The following is a 17,956-nucleotide window of genomic DNA, read 5'->3' as shown; positions in this document are numbered from 1 at the left end:
CCCCTATCCTCCGAAAGATTCTTGTCTAAGGAGGGAGACAACCATGGCCAAACTATGGGAAGGCACCAAGATTAAGGACTGGGCTTGTGTGGATGGAAGGAGATCCTATTTATAATCTGCTTTGCCAAACCTGACGTGCCTAGGACAGTGTGATCTGGGGGCAGGTCACTTCGCATTGCTTTAAGTTTGCAGAGACCTGCATCGCTAAAGGGAGTTTCCTCATCCCGAAGTTCCAGAGATCCTTATAAGGGATGCCCACTATTCATCCTGCCTCCTCCTGGAGTTGCCCTGAAGATACTCCGAGTGAGTATATGCAATAGGAGCCTGCGTCCCAACACTTCAAAAATCATCCATTTTATCAACCTCTGCAAAAGTCCTTCAAACATTAATCATAAAGGCACAAATAGAGCAGTACAGCAAAGCTTGCAAATATTGACCAGCCTCCCTCCTATATTGATCTCCCACAGATGGGCCCCTTAGCTCTTACTCACTCTTAACATGCCAAGCACCAAGGTATATCAGGAGTATGTTTGACTATTTGCTTATTAATTGAGTTAAAACCTCTTTCTCATTATTAGTAGGTTTGAACTCCTAGCTTATTAATTATTACTTTAAAATGAATTTGAAAAACTTTTCCCAATAGTAATTTGTTTCTATATTAAATCCCTTAACCTTTTGTCACTATGTAAATATTAAAATTAATAAATACATGATTTATTAACAAACGAAATAAACAATAAAAACAAACCTATAGATAATTATTTTCATTGTTTTGATCATGAGAAGGATCATATCCAAAGTTGCCTCAAATCCTTAATATAAAAGTATATGACTTTATTTCTAGAAATACAATTTCATCATTCATTCTACTGCATGATTAAAGTTTACAAAGAATCCCCTTGATATTTTCCCTCATGATAAGAATTAGTTTGAACCCTTAGGAAATAAGTCATTAGTCCTTTTTCTTTGTTTTCTTCTCTGGAAACCATCTTTCCAGAATGCACGGCAAACTTCCAGTTCCTTACAGACTGTCCATAAAATTCTTTTTTATGTTTGTTAATAACAACAGAGAAGACATTTCTCACAAGAAAGATTTTCCTTACCTTTTTTGTCTCTCTACCTTCTACATAATTTATGTCGAAGTTATTTATAGATCAAAGATTAAAAACACACACACATACTCCCCAATTATATACAGAGAAGCCCCTCATTGAGAGATTGTTAAAACTGTGATTCTAAACTGCCAGTCCCAACTGCCTTTTCCACAACATTCCATTTGACTCTTAAAAATACAGTACAGTAATATGTGTGGGAAAACTTAGTGCTACAGATTCCACATTATATTATATACATATATTAATGATTTATCCCATTGCCCTTTCTATCTGATCTCCATTGAACAAAAAGATAGTAATAGGAGAAAGAAAATTATAATAATAGTAATTATGGTAACACAGAGGCAGTGTGGTACAGTGGATAGACTGTTGGACTTAGAGTCAGGAAAGCTGTGTCTCAAGTTCGGCCTTAAACATATGTTGGTTGTATGACTCAGTCCCAAATCAAAGTCTCAAGGCATCTTCTCTAAACCTGTTTCTTTCAGTTGTGCCATAAGAATGTCCTAAGTCAGTGATATCACAGGTCTTAACCAAAGCGGGGAATGATATATAAATATGTGTATGTATATGTATGTATATATGTGCATGTGTGCATGTATATATCTGTATAAACCTGTGTATAATACACGCACACATATGTACACAATATGCCTATTTCTACACCAATATATATATGTATACAGATACATGCAAGTGTGTATATATGTACATATGTATACATTTATGTAAATATAATTTTTATTACTACTTCATACTTCAAGGATGAGTGATTTCCTTGGTTTGAATCCTCCTTTCTCTGATACAAATTGAAGCCCTTCTACCACTTAGTAGATGGTATTTGAGCTATGGCCAAAAATTCATCACTCCATTACCAACCTAGTGATAAGCCTCTCCCAAATTAACTAGGCTGGTTCTTGGATGACAGACACACAGTCCATCACTTGATCCATGCTTCCAGCTTTGTAGGTAACTTGCCACAGACTGCACACCGCTGGTCGAGCCAAGGGGAAATTTACGTGAGGTAAAAACAAATGATGTCAATAAAAGTTTATTTTTTAAATAATTTTTAAAAATAACAAGGGTCACCATCATGAGGCACGGAAGGGACTTGCATGATAGATCATCGTCATCATAGGGACAGACCAAAGTAGTTCCCTGATCAACTTGATGAACTTATAGGGTTGTGACTCTTTGCTTGTGGGACTTTAGATTGCATCTTCCTATGGTGGGTAGAACTCTTGGCTCCTCCTGGAGAATAGGGTTTGCTGATGGAAGCTATCTCCAAGATAAATTGGTTGGCTTTGGCTTTTGGAGGGAGGGGCTCTTAGAAGAGGAGCTATCCTTTTGTCCTCACCTACAAAAAAAGGATCCTCTAGGCGTTTTTGATAATTTTTCCTTCTACACTTCTTCAGGAGACATCCTGAGAGCCTCATAAATGCTCTTCTTATGGGGGTGCCTACTCTCCCCACCCTGGGCGCCATGAATAGTTGACTTGGGGAAGAAGCGCAAGACAAGCTGCATTCATGTGGCCTGACATGAGAGTCCCTGAACCTCAGGGTTTATCCAGTTGTTGTTGCCACTTCAGCCCCAGAGCTGACAGTCCCTTGTAGCCCAAGAGACAGCAGCAGCCAGGGCTGTGGTAGAGTGCCTGGATTTCTGGGGAGAATCACATGGCAGAGGGACACATGTGCTCCCCTGCATGGCCTGAGAATCTTATACTTGTGTTTAAAAAAAAATCAGCTTCACAGTTACATGATGAAGGAGGAGTGATTAGATAGGAATTTGCCTGAAAAAGATCTGGCTTTTGGGGAACAGCAAGCTCAACATTGAATCAATGTTGAGTTCCTATATCTTGCATTGGAAGTGGGGGTAGTTTTCTAACTGTGTTTCAACAATGAAGAGGTGAACCATGCAGCCAAGAGGTAAGAGTCCTTGAAGTTTCCCTCTGTAATCCCACCCGCCCAAATTCAAGAGTCCTGAAGTTTAGGCTTCCATCCAGAAAAGGGTGGGGGCACCAAGATTCCAGAATCTAGCACTCTAGCAGAAGATTTTTTGGGCAGTGCCTGCTGTGGAGATTTCCTTTTCAGTAACTTCAAAACTGAGAATCAGGGAAGCTCATCTTCTGTTGAGAGAAGGGAATTTCCTGAGCAGCTTGTCTTTTGGAGAAGAATATTGCAAATAGGGCTGCCTGTGTTGGGAGGTGCAACCCCAAGGGACTATAGCCATGATATGGAAGAACAAGAAATCTGTACCTTACCTTTTGCTATTATTGTGAATTATTTGGATGGTGCAGGTCAGAAGAGTAGGCGATTGCTTGTCTAGAGACTCCCAAGTGAATTTCTTTTCCAGGGGAGTCCAAGCCAGCAAAATAATATCATAAGGCATTCAGATATCTGCCTAGTCATAGGACCATAGTATCATAGATTTAGAGCTGTAAGGAACCATAGAGGCCATCAAATTCAATCCTCTTCATTTTGTAGGTAAGGAGACTGAGGTACAAAGTGGGTAAATGATTTTCCCAGTGTCACACAGCTCTAGGTGTCCAAGGCAGAATTAGAATTCGGGTCTTCTGTCTCCAAGTCCAGTGATCTATTCATTGTCCCACACCGTCTCTGAAAAAGTGAGAAGCTTGCCGTAATGTTGGGATGTCTCCTTCTAGGAGCTCCAAGTTTATTTTCCATTCAAGAGGAGTCCAAACCATAGAGTCACAGTGAGTTTAAAGAACTTCAGGACCCAGGTGGAAAGTAGTACTTACCTGAGGAGGAAAGAGAATTATACAGATTCTTTATGGGTTCTTTTGAGTCCTTACGTGATTTCTGCATTTGTTTGCAACAGTGCTTCTGTCCCTACTGCCTGAAGGCCAGTTGTGCTATACATTTCATCTCTCCCCCAACATCCTCCAGTATTCTTAAGGGGATTGGGAGTGTCTCTCCTCTCTGACATTGGCTCAGTCTCCCATAGATTGTCTCCCCTAATTTTAGGGGTACACCAGCACCCTAGTTCCATTTAACCACTTAATGGCTAGGTTAACTTTTACAAAGGAATATTTACTTTAAAGGCATAGCCTGAACAAAAGTACAGATAACTTCTGAGCATGACATTGTTGAAGAACAAATCATTCCTTTGCTTGTAGGACATGGTATCTCAGCTGTGCCATGAATTCACAGCTAGGCTGGGTTAAGCAGGTTGCTCTTTAGGGGTGACTTTTTGTCAGGGCTGGCTCCTAAGGCTCTTGGCCAACTACTGAGGATTCTAAATGCTGTACCTCTGTTGGCTCTTCTGAAATTTTGATTAAGCTCTTCAGGGACAGGAGGCATGGACTGGTGTGAATGTTAAAGATTCAGTTGTGGTGTGGAAGGTGGTGCTGGTCCAGGTTTGGAGGAGCAAATCATTGACAGCAGCAGATGGTGAGGTAATCCAGGTAGATGGCTAGATGGGATATAAAGTTGAAGTTGGCCTGGTTTCTAAGGCCAGTAGTTGATATAGTAGGCTAAATTGACTAGTTTGCACATACTCAGTCACCAATCACTTGGACTGGGCCCTGGATATGGCATCCATAAAATCCAATGCAATCTTGGGCCACAATAAGAAGGATATAGCTTCCACAAATAGTGAGGTGATAGTTTCAGTTCTCAACCCAAAGGGGTGATGTGTGGCCTCTCTAATTATTGCTCTCAAGCCCCTTTTTGAGGTGTGTCTGTCAGCATCAGCTGCTCAGTTAACATCTCCCCAATTGGGGCAGTCAATCTCTCCTTAGTATCAATTAACTTTTATTAATGGATACTTGCTGAGAAGACATAGCAAGAACTGAAGTACAAAAAAAATCACCCCAAACAACCCCTCAACCCAGTCCTGTCCACCACCTCAGTCCTTGGGGAGAATAGGCTCAGATTTAAAGTGGTTGCTATAACTTCCGGATATCTCAACTACTATTCTTTTTGTCAACCCTCTATGGTATCTAAGTTGGGTGATGTATGCAGGCAGACCTCTCTCACCCTTTTTTAGCTTAAAGCGTATTAAATTTTCAATACAAAAGCATTCTTACCAGCCTTTCTTAGGTGTGTTCCCTCTCTGGCCAGGAATCTGTTATCCCTCTATTTGAGTAGTTCAGAAATTTAAATCCTTTTCTTCGACACTACTTTCTTACTCTGCTTTTGGCTTCTCCAATTAATTTTTCTTTTCTACATAGCTTGTTTTCAGTGGGCAATAGTGAGGGATGAGGTGGGAGAACCTGTCCCCAGACGGTCTTCCACTTCTTACCCAAGACTTCATAATTATTGTCAATGTTTTTTAGGTTCCTTTTTGCGGTTTCATTTGTACCCGTGTGAATTATCAAAAATGAGTTGTCGGTATCCACTTTGATAAGTCTCGGGAAGTTTTCTGTCATACCTTGTGTCTTTGCCCTGAGAAGACAGCAGACTTCATTGGGGTCAGGGTGACCAATAGCTGCCTCAGAGCACTACTGCTTTTCGTCCTCTGACCCTTATTAGATGTTTTCTTACCTGACTCTTTGGAGGACAAACAACTTTTTCTTTCTCAGAGCATCCAGTTCCCTCTTCCTTGGGAAGACATTTAAATATGTTTTTTTTTTAATTTTCTAATTGTACAACTATTCTTTTCCTTCTTTTTTTCTTCTGTGTAACACTCATCTACTTTCCAATATCCCGGCATGAATCGTGTCTCCCTTTGTATTAGATCCCTTGTTTTTTTGTTTTTCAAAAGGAGAATATTTGCTTCATTGTTTTTAATTTTAATTTTTTAAAATTCTGCACTTAAAAAAGCCTTTCCTTATACAAAGTGGAAACAAAAAAGAGGGTCATACATGAAACCATGAATCTCTATTACATACAGCTCGCTTTTGCTTTTAAGTGTAATGGGGTTACCGCCAGACCAGGCCAATGAGGATGCACTCCTTGGAGCATGCTTAGTTGGATCCCAGTTAAGCACATGGAACTTTCCTATGGGCCTTCTTCTGGACATGTATTACAGAGAGGCTCCTACTTAATCCCTTCCCCTAACCCCCAATTCAGAGCATATACAATGTTCCCTACCTGCTTTCAATCCAGCACATGGAGGCTTGGTGAGCCTACTTTTGCCATCAGTGACTGTGAAGTTGGTACTATAGTGATAGAGAGTCCTTTAATTAGTTGAGGAGCTGGAACTGAGAGTGCAAAAGTTTTGAATGAAAGGTCTCTTAATTGACAGCTTATAAGTGTGGAGGATTGCTGGGAGATACTGGTTGGAAGAGGGACATCAGACCCTATCTCCCATCTGGCTGCTGTAATGTATTAAAAGGTTTGAGAGACATAGTTTCATTTTATTAATTATGGTTAGCAAATAATTAATAAAAGGATGGTTATTTGGCCATCTCTCCTAAACCAAAGATGAATCATGGCAGCCAGTACTTATGTGCTCTTAGAATAAGGGGTGTTCCCAAAAGACAACAATTAACTCTGATTGGTTAACAATTAATGAGAAGAATGAATACTATAATGAGAGGTAGACCTATTTTAATGGGGGTAGAGGGGAGGGAGGCATGATTTTGATTATGTCACTCTTACTCCCAGGTCATTCCTAGCAGGGCAATCTAGACTCAGGATCTACAAACCCACCTAACCCAAACCTGAATAGAATTCAGTGGGCTTCCCCAGTTGGGTGGGGTCTGAACAAGATTGAGGTGAATGTTAAATTCAATCTTATTATCAGCCCTATTCTTCAAGGGTTGATTTGATCTAGTAGAGAATGAAGAAATAAGAAGGGAAAAAATCCTGGATCTCCCCAATAGTAATTGGGCATCAGTTATAACAAGGTCTTTTAAGGAAATCTCAGTTCTTGTCACACTCTAACCCCCGTTCCCCTGTGGTGGTCTTTTGTGTAATCTGTATTTGGTGGGAAGGATTTGAGCCTACCTCTGTGAGCCTAGGGTAACCCTCCTGCATTAAAAGGTTAAGCAGGGAAGCACCTTTTTTGGTTTTGAACCAGAATTGTGACCCTAAATAAGCAATATTTACTGGGGGCAGGAAAAATAATTCTAGCTTCATTTCTCTCAGAGAATGGTGACTAGAACAAACAGCCTTGGGACCATTCTGTATCTGCTACTCTGCTTTTGTTCAGGAACAAGATGCCTCTGCCAGGTTAAGCTCACCACCTTTAATCTCATCACCGTGCAACTAACTCAAGTCTTGACTAATCCTACCTCCCTCCAGTCTCCTCCTCCCTCAGGATTGAAGGGCTGGAGGGCTTAACTCCCGATGCCTTCCTCTATAGAGAACAGAAACTGGACTTCTGACTCACTCTACTCTGCATCTACCTCTCTGACTGTCTTCAACCCCTGGGGAATAACATGCTCCCATGCTGGGTACTCCCTGGTCTCTGGTCTCTTTTCCTTCTTTCCTGCCTTCTTTTTTGTATTGTCTCCTCTTATTAGATTATAAACTCCTTGAGAGCAGGGACTGTCTTTTTTATTAATAGTATCCTCAGCATTTAGCACAGCACCCGGCTTATAGTAGGCACTTAATAAATGTTTATTGTATTAGAGCAGACTTAATAAATGTTTATTGTATTAGAGCAGATCTGATGGCCCTTTTCTTGCTGTCCCTCAAGGCAAGAATCACAGTCTCCTTTGGAGAGAGATTAGTAAGATTCTAGATGTGTGTATCAATGCTCTCCATAAGCCACAGTGAGAAAATCCATGTGGTCATACCTTTCTTACATGGATATACACACTTTTTATATGTGAAAGAAAGATGATGTGGCATGCTAAAGAGAGAACTGGCCTTAGAGTACTTAGCCAAGTGCCTGGCACATAGTAAGTGAATAAGCATTTATTAAGTACTTACTATGTGCCAGGCACCGAGTCAAGCACTGGCAATACAAAGGAAGGCAGAAACATCAACCTGAATTCAAGGAGATCACATCCTGATGGAAGAGACAACATGCAAAATAAGATATATACAAGACAAATGGGAAGTAGCTTCAGAAGGAAGGCACTGTCAATGGGGAGTGCCTGGGAAAGTCCTCTTGTAGATGGTGGGGTGGGGGTGGGGGTGGGAATCTGGGAAGCCAAGAGCTAAAGATGTCTCCTGGGGGGAGGGGGGCTCAGGGTGGTTAGCAGGAGAACATTCCAGGAGTTGGACACCCAGTGAAAAGGCACAAAATTGAAAGATGGACTTTCCCTGAAGAAGGCCAGTGTTGCCACTTAGTAGAATACATAGAGGGGAATAAAGGTAAGAAGAGACCAGTTAGCAAAGCACTTTAAAAGACAAACAGAGGATTTCATAATTGAACCTGGGGGTAATAAGGAACCACTGGAGTTTATTGAACAGGAAAGGGGAGGAGTAACATGTTCAGACCTATACTTTATTTTTTCTATTTTACATTTTTAATAGTGTTTCTTCCAATTACATGTAAAGACAATTTTAAACATTTTTTATAAAATTTTGAGTTCTAAATTTTCTCCCCTCCCCCCTTTCTTTCCTCCTTTCCTAAGACAGTAAGCAATTTGATATAAGTCATATATGTACAATCATGGAAAACATATTTCCATATTAGTCATCTTGTAAAAGAGGAAACAGAAAAAAAAAGAAAAAACTACCAAAAAAGTGAAAATAGTATGCTTCAGTCTGCATTCAGATTCCATCAATTCTTTCTATGGATGTGGATAGCACTTTCCATCATGAGTCTTTTGGAATTGTCTTGGATCATTGCATTGCTGAGAAGAGCTAAGTCTATCAAAGTTGATCATTGCACAATGTTGCTGTTACTGTGTACAATGTTCTCCTGATACTTCTCACTTCACTTTGCATCAGTTCATGTAAGTCCAGGTTTTTCTGAAATCCACCTGCTCATCATTTCTTACAGCACAATAGTATTACATTACATTCATATTACCACAACCTGTTCAGCCATTCCCCAGTTGATGGGTATTCCCTCAATTTCCAATTCTTTGCCACAAAAAGAGTTTCTATAAATATTTTTGTACATGTACGGACCTACTCTTCAGGCACAGAGACCCACTAGCAGGCTATTATAATAATCTAGGTTCAAGAGGTGATGAGGGCTTGAACCGGGTGAGTGGCTATGTGGGCAGAGAAAAGAAGATATATAGGAGGAATGTTGTAAAGTTAGAAATGTCAAGGCACGGCAACAGATTGGATAGGTGGGGTGAGAGGCACTGTGCAAGGCATTGCAGATTTTTAAAATGACATGGTCCTTGCTTCATGGATCTCATACCCTATTGGGGGTAGCAGGGAGGCTGGATATAGCATGTGCACAGATAAGTGGGAACGGGGGGAAGGAGAGGTCCAGGAGACAAAATAGACAAAGAATATTTGAGAAGAGAGAGAATACTTTGAGTTGGGACAATCAGGAAAGGCTTCTCAAAGGTGGTACAGAGCCTTGAAGGAAGACAAGGATTCTTAAATTCAGAGATGAGGAGTGCATTCCGATCATAAGAGATGGGCTACCTGAATGCAAGGAGATGGCAAGGCACAGGATGAGATATGTAGACTTGTGTATCCAGAATGTAGAATGCATGAAGCAAAAGAATGAGAAGTGAGACTAGAAAGGGTCATTTGGAGCCCAGTTGTGCAGGGCCTAAATGCCAACTAAGGAATTTATATAGCAGGGCAGCTAGGTGGCATAATAGATAGAGTAGAAGAGTCATGTTCCTTCAGTTCAAATCTAGTTTCAGACACTTAACCAGCTATGTGGCTCCGGGCAAGTTGCTTAACCCTGTTTGCCTCAGTTCCTCATCTGTAAAATGAACTGGAGAAGGAAATGGCAAACCACTCCAGTATCTTTGCCAAGAAAACTCCAAATGGGGTCATGAAGAGTCAGAAATGACAGAACAACAGTTTTGTACTTGAGCCACCAAAATATTTTAAGCAATAGAACTTGAGGTTTAGGGAGTTTCTTTTGGCAGCTGTGTAAAGGATAGACTGGGGAGGCAGGGGAGAAACTAGAGAAGCATGAGACCAATTTAGGGGCTAATGAGTGGACCTAAACTAGAATGGTAGAGATGTTGAAGGAGAATGGGCATTACCGAGCAACTGATTGAATGTAGTGTGAAGGACAGAGAAAAGTTAAAGATAGCTCTGCCTGGGCCTGGGTGACTGAAGGTGGAGAGGAATCAATAAAAATAGATAGCTGATATTTTGGGTGAGATGTTTGAAAAAAAGAGATGGGGGTTCACAGCTGACACAGCTTTGGGACACTGATAGTCACCAGGAGATAGGCTGAGAAATATCCTCTTCTTAGTTATTAAACTGATGAAGGCAATGCCATAGATAATATAGATTTTTAAAAAATCATACATATATATGTATGAAATTAATTTCCCACCATATTCTCTCTCCTTTAAACTTGAAGAAAGTGTTCTTGAAAAAGGGAAGGAAATGCATAAGTAAACGTCAAGTCTACAGAAGAATGCCTGCTTTTTAGTCTTATACTGGGATTCAACAAGTCGACTTGATAAAACACAAAATAGGAGAAGCTTGGTTAGCAATTTGTCTTGGGTGGGGGAAGGATCTAGGGATTTTACTTATTATTTTAAAAAAATTTTAATTATGCCTTTTTATGTTACAGTTATTTCATTGCCCCTCTTCATATGCAACTTCCCTTGGGACAAAAACGTTTTCTGTATTTATCCACTTCTCTCTTCTCCAAAGGCCATGCTACCTTAGATCAGGTCTTTATTACCTCTCGTCTGGACTATTGTAATAGCCTCTTGTTGACCTTCCTTCCTCAAATCTCTCTCTACTCCATTCTGTCCTGTGCTCAACTGCTAAAGTGATTATCTTCAAGTACAGGTCTGACGATGTCAGTCTCCTACTTAATAAGTTCCATTGGTTCCCTGTCATCAAATAGAAAATTGATATTTGATTAAAGTCCTTTATAATCTGGCCACAACCTCCTTTCCCAACCTTATTCCCCTTCCTGCAGAATTACAGGCCATCCAATCAGACCTCCTTAACTACTCTTCATTCACAGCATTCTTCACACTAAGTGCCCCACCTCCCAGGCCAGGAATGCCCTGCTTCCTCACCTCCACCTCCTAGAATTCCTACTTTTCTTCAAGGCTCATCTCAAGAGCTATATTCTACTTGAAACCTTTCTTCATCCCCCCCAGCTGCTAATGCCCCCCTCCTCTAAATTACCATGTATGTAGTTTGTGTCTATTTGGTATATGCTTAGACCTGTTTTCTCTCATAGCTAGACTGTAAGGTCCTTGAGGGTAGGGACTTTCACTTTTATCTTTGTGTTTCCAGAACTTGGTACAAAGAGATCTTTTAATAAGTGTTGATTGATTGAAAGAAAATCAACCTCGCAGAAACATTTGGCACAATGACCAAATTTGACTATACACACACATTTGTTATACATCCATTCCAAGGTAATAGCGCACAGGTCAAAGAATGCCCAGTCTTGGCAGAATACACAGTAAAAAAAAAACAACCCAAATTATTTAATATTTTATTTTTTCCCCATAAAAGAATTTTTAACATTAGTTTTTTTTTTTAAATTTTGAGTTCCAAATTCTCTTCCTCCCTCCCCTCCCTTCTCATTAAGAAGGCAAGCAATTTTACATAGGTTATACATGTATAGTCACTGGCAGAATACACATTAAACTCTGCTTGCTTCCAGCCAATGTGGGGAGGGGGGAAGAGGCTAGTTAATCTATTTATGGGAATGCATGAATCCTATATAATGGGGGTGGGGCTTGCTCCCCGGTTTCAAAGCTTGTCTATATATTCTGTGTAGTTAAAAGCCTTTTGATTAGCTATCGAGCTGGAGCTGATTGTTCATACAAATGGCCAAACAGATCTCTTTCTTTCCTGGTGGCAATCTAGGGAAGACATGTTCTATGCACCTTGGTAGGGAGCCTGGGCCCTCCTCGCCTCGACCTAGGCCACTATGTGCCTGGAATGTATGATGTAGTTAGTGTCTTGGTCTTTTGCTCTTTTGTGTTTGCTCTTTCTTCTCGTAGGTGAATGAATAATGGAGATGGAATAGGCCAGGTTATGACCTCGTGAACTTGTGAAAAAAGTCTGAAGACTCACCAGAAGTGCAGGAACTGGAGTCTACACCAGAGTTTGCCAAGAGCCAGGCTAAGTGAGAAGCACAGCCCCAAACAACCAGTAGGATCCAGCTGAGCAGTGAAATGGCAGCCACAATACTATGCCTCTTGAAGTGACCTTGGTGGTAGGAAGAATGCTCATAAATACCACTTAAAGTTTCAGCCCACTCTCCCCAGGGACTAGTAAGTAGAGAGAAGACTATGTCCAGTCCAGAGGGATATTTTTGTACTTTGGTTTTTGCTATATATTTTCCTTAAATGTTTGTTGTTGTCGAGTAGTTTCAGTTGAGCCTGACTCTTTGTGATCCCATTTGTGAGTTTCTTGGCTAAGACATTGGAGTGGTTTGCCATTTCCTTCTCCAGCCTTTTAAAAGTTACTTGATGTTAATTGATTAATCCATATAAAGGAGAAATCCAGCAGGCAAATGATATCAGGGCAGTAATCATTGGTGTTTGGTATTGGGGAGAATGAATCAGAATGGGGACTTAAGTTGATAACATCAGAAGAAACCTTTCAAAGGTACCCCTTGAACCCTAAGGGGGGAATGTAGCCTATGGCATTCTGGGGACCTGGACAGCTAGTGTTCCTGCAGGTTAGAAGAGTTAAGTCTTACTACACTAGTTCCCTGACTCTCTTCCCAGCTGAGATTGTGAGATGTTGGAACCATGTGTAACAGGGGTCTGAGAGATAGACAAGAAGACAAGCATAATCGAAGAAGCATTGGGTGACTTTGTGGTAGGGGTGAGAGGAAGAAAGAGGAAGACAATGATGGGGTAGAAGCTGATAGGAGTGAGAAATAAATACAAGCATGTGAAAAAGTACAGCTTTTTGGAACCCAAAACATTAAAATGCCCTGCCATTCATCCACCCCTTTCATTCCTACTCTCTGTTCATAGTTCTAAAACAGAATTCATCTTTTCCTCCAAACTTGCCCCTCTTCCAAACTTCCCTATTACTGTAGAGGGCACCGTCATCTTCTCAGTGACCCAGTTACCCAGCCTTGGTGTTGTTCTTGACTTCTCACTTTTCCTTATCTCCCACGTCCATCCAATCCATGGCCAGATCTTGTTTCTAGCTTCACAATGCTCCTCACATATAGTTGCTTTTCTCCACTCATATAGCCACTCCCCAAGTTCAGCCACTCATCACCTCTTGTCCAAACTAGTTCAGTAGCTTTCTAATCAGTGGATTTCTATCCCTGGTTCAGATATCTGCCCAGTCCATTCCATCCTACAGTCAACTACCAAGGTGATTTTTCTGAAGTGTAGATCTGACCACTTCACTCTCTGCTCAGTGACCTTCAGTGGCTCCCTATTACCCCTAGGATCAAATATGAACTTTTCTATTTGGCATTTAAGGCTACTCATAACCTAGTCTCATCCTACCTTTTCAGTCTTTTTTATACCTTACTCCTTGCTACACACTTTATGCTCTAGCTGCATTGGCTTACTTAACTGTTTCTCAAATACAGCACTGCATCTCCTATCTTCATGCCTTTGCATTGGCTGAACCCCATGCCAGGAATATTTTGCCCTTTCAATTCTGCCTCTTAGTTTCTCTGGCTTCCTTCAAGACTTAGCTTAAATCCCATCTTCTGGAGGAGGCCTTTTCAGGTTCCTCCAGCTGCTATTGCCTTCCCCTCTCAGATTACCCTCTATCTACTCTTTATATATCTTGTATGTACCTGGTTATTTACATGTTCTCTCTCCCGTTTCCAAATGTCCTTGAGGGGAGGATCTGTTTTTTGCTTTTCTTCATATCCACAATGCTTGGTACACTGTAAATGTGTAATAAACGTATGTAAATTGACTAACTGACACTCTATTGCCCTAAAAATGAGACTGTCTTTTAAATCCCAGGACCGATTTTTAGTCCTGATCCCTCTGTGGACTTGTCAAATGCTGACTAAGTATGACAGTCTCCCTCCAGCTTAAGAAGGAAAGAGGCCAGGAAAAAATGGAAGTTTCTCTGGATGAGTGACACCCAGGCTTTGAGAAGGGAGTCTGAGAAGGGAGACGGGGAGATTGTATGTCTCTGTGACTGGCCTAGGGCAACATGATTGATGAGCAGCAGAAAGCTTTTCTATGGAACATACCAACCCTGGGGCAATCTAGTATCTCCTAACCGTTCAGAATTGCATTTCCCTGAAGAAGCATCAAAGTTCCCTTGGGGTATATCAGAGATCCTATCCTTTGCAGTCTCTGACTTCTTCATGCTTCCACGGAAAAACTGTCTGGAAGCCCCTGCATCCAGGAAGGAGGATGTAAAGGAGAAGAGAAGGGTTTTTGCAAAGTTTTGCTATTCACTCAGTCATACCATTTATTAGCCAGACTTTTAGGGTTTCCTGGATGCTTCACACAACACCCCACCCCAACACATTGCAATCACCCAGAGGGGCCTCCTCCTGTCAAATGATTCTTTTCGATCGAGGACTAGGTGTCCCAGAGCCCCTGGTTCCCCTTGGCCTGGAGACAGTGACACTTCAGAGAAAGAAAGCAAACGTGCTATATTCCCACTCCCATCTCTGTCTGGCTGAAAACATTGTGGGATCACCCAGCCCATGACCAAATAGAGTAGAAAGGAGTCAATGGAGCGAACCCTGTCCCGGGGTGACACTAGCGTCTGGTGATGGGGAGAGGAGCTGGCTCTGGACGCCCCTGGCTGCTTGGCCGCCCTGTGGGCTCGCCACTGCCTCCTCTTGCCCCTTCTCCGAAGGCTGCCAGCTCGTGCATTTTTGTGTCTTTTCTCATTGCGCAGCCCCCCTTGTCTTTAAAAGGCTAAACGCTCCGTACTAAATTTGGTCATGCAGCAGCTCCAAGATTCCCTGGAATGTCCTCAAGTTTCAAACAGCTCTGACAGGGAGGCAGACCCGCCTGTGGTCTCCGGTGATTGGCTCGTCGGATGAGGGCTGTGAAGCTCTTGGCTCTTATTGGTCAACTGTTATACCAGCGGGGTCTTCTCTTTATAACTATTATCCCCCGGGGCAGAAGGGAGGCTGCTTCGATTTAACACTTCAGCACCTGCATCAAGGGAGGGGAAGGTAGCCACACTCAATCCAGTCCGAGGATCAGCTCCCAAGCCCATTCTCCTTCATCCAAACTTCCACACCGAGCCCCTCCACCTGCTCACCCAGAAGTCCGGGAGCCCCCCACCCCCACCACACACACGCACACATCGCTTTGAGCTGAGCTCCATCTCTTCAAGATGTCCAAGGTAGCCAAGTACCGCAGGCAGGTGAGCGAAGACCCTGATATTGACAGCTTGTTGTCTACGCTGTCTCCAGAGGAGATGGAGGAGCTGGAGAAGGAGCTGGATGTGGTGGATCCAGATGGGAGTATTCCTGTGGGGCTCCGGCAGAGGAACCAGACTGACAAGCAGTCCACAGGCTTGTACAACCGTGAAGCCATGCTCAATTTTTGTGAGAAGGAGACCAAGAAACTTATCCAGAGGGAGATGTCAATAGATGTAAGTGAAAGCATGGGGAGAGTGAGGGGGTAGGCTGAAAGTGTTTTGGGAACTAATCACTTCTCCTAACAGCACTAAAGGGATTTGGGGCTTGGGAACAGAGCTGGTGAATTTCCTTGTGGAGGAATCAAGGTCGCTGAAAAGGAAAGTTAGCAAAGGATTTTATAACCTTAGAGTGTGAACTAACTTGTCCTTGTGAGCCTCTTAACCTTAGTTCATGATTCCCAAGTATTTGTTGTATCTTGGGAACACCCTCATTCTTCCCACAATTTCAGTATACACTAAAAGTGTATCTGCAGCATGGACTGATTGATGGCAGTATGGACACATCACATTGTCAGTTTTTAACTTGACTCCACCTTGCTCTCCCAAACACTTGCTTTGGCATATTTTTGCTCCATCCTGTTGAGGGTAGAGATAAGAAAACAGGGAATGGTGATTGCATCTTCTTGCCACCCCCAATTAAAGCTTGCAGGTAGACATACATGTGTCATCTCATTTCTTAAATACTAGGGGCTTTGGTTAACCTGGTGCTTGGGTCTCGTCTTGGCACTCAAATCGGGCAATTCACTAGGCAAGTCCAGATTCCAAAAGCTATGGAAGAAGGTGGGGCCAGTAGAGGACCCAGTTGGTTTTAACCTTAAACTTGGTTGGCTTCAAATTCACTCTCTGGAGGAAGGAGCTCTTGCGGAACATCCCTTCTTTTTCTGTGGCTCCACCCAAACTTCCATTCCTTTGGAATACCGGATGTGACCCCCAGGCTTCCAGATGGCCCTCTTTTCCAGCACTACTTTGCCCTGTGTAGTATGTGTTAGAGAAAGGGAGAGGAAGGACAATGGGGTTTGCTTATACGGGATCAATACTCTGTTTTGGCTGGGAGCACATGAATCTGCATTGTTTCTGGAGCTCTAGTACGTGAGATTTCTATATACTATAGTACACATGTGGGTCCCCCAGAAAATTACCCCTGGTTTAAGGTACATTATATCATCTAAGAGAATATGACCTGTGTTGATTCGCTCTGTCTGTGCCAAACAGCGTAAGCAGATGTTTTCAGGTGGTGAAAATTATCCTATCTGGTTATACTAGTTCTTTCCATTATCTAGCGGGTACCCAATTCATCAAGGTGATTATTCATTAGTCATAGCTTTCTGCAAGAGTTCGAGATTGTTCTAACCAGGGAGACTGAAGAAGAACTTGAAATGCGCTTGTTTATGTCGGCAGAGAAAGAGGGAGATGAAACTACCAGTGTTATCCGATATCTCTGTTAAACTGTTGTGTTCTAATTCAGTACAATCCAGTGAACATTTATTAAGCAACTATTGTGTGCTTAGTAAATTGTGCTAGGTGCTGTAGATAGAAAGACAAAACTGAAACCAGTAACTGCCCTCAAGGTGCTTATATTTTGCTGGAGAGTTACAAAATACACATGGACACATAAATATACATTTATCTCTTCCACATAGCAGGGGTTAGGGGGTGCAGAAACCCCCTTGATCTGGAAAATCCATGTAAATTTTTTTGGCCCTCCCATCATACCAGAGAAGAAGTCTGAATATTTTCTTTTTTATGGGGTGTTGAAAGTACCTTATTGTAAAATTTGGGTTGATATTATGCAATATTATACAGATATTTTATTTTTGAGTTTCTAAACTTTTTCTGTGCTGTCTGCTGGCCTTTGTATGTTGTCTGTGGCTTCCACAAAACTCCTCCAAACTTCCCATTTAATTTCTTATGCCCACCCTCTATACATCGATGGGGAAAGTCTTGATGTGGAAGGGATAACTGTATCTGTTTGCTCTGTGCTGAACCCTGTACACATTATATTTACATGGATACAACTCCAATCCTTTAGGAGTTGATAGTCTGAGAATCCAGTTGTCTTGAATCCAGTGACACAGAAGAATAACATAACTATTGCTCAAATGTGTCTGATGGAAGAGACTGGTAATTGTGAACCAGGAGAGGAGAATAGCAGCAAAGAGGGGATATAGGAGTGGGATCAGGGTGCCTCTGTCCTGGCTTCCCTAATCTCCACATTTGTGACTATGCCAGGAAGTCCCAAGACTGAGGGGAGCCTAAAGTGCTCAGGAAGGTCTTATGCTCTAAGACAGTAGAGTATGATTGCTTCTGTGAACTTCTATCTTGTCTTATCCCAATTCTGCTCAGCAGAGAATTTCTGGTGCCTGATAACTCAAAGAGAGTTGTCAGGAAACATGAAGAATGAAATGAAACAGACCTGAAGATATTGATGCTTTTCTGTGTCGCATCCCCCATTCTCCATCCTGACTTCAAACT

At 41.9% G+C, this 17,956-nt stretch overlaps 1 protein-coding gene across 1 annotated transcript in view; it reads left to right on the top strand.

Annotated features, from left to right (window-relative positions):
* Positions 1 to 15,210: 15,210 nt before the first annotated feature.
* The window catches only part of LMOD1 (leiomodin 1), a 64,375-nt gene continuing 61,629 nt past the window's right edge, over positions 15,211 to 17,956 (top strand). The window contains exon 1 of the mRNA XM_036753375.1: positions 15,211 to 15,658. Coding sequence (XP_036609270.1) covers positions 15,398 to 15,658 — 261 coding nt within the window. The 5' untranslated portion in view covers positions 15,211 to 15,397. The remainder of the gene's footprint in view (positions 15,659 to 17,956) is intronic.

Source organism: Trichosurus vulpecula, chromosome 4, assembly GCF_011100635.1.
Source record: "Trichosurus vulpecula isolate mTriVul1 chromosome 4, mTriVul1.pri, whole genome shotgun sequence".
Lineage (NCBI taxonomy): Eukaryota > Metazoa > Chordata > Mammalia > Diprotodontia > Phalangeridae > Trichosurus > Trichosurus vulpecula.
The sequence above is the reverse complement of the archived record's forward strand: the minus strand, read 5'-3'. Positions and strand labels throughout refer to the sequence as shown.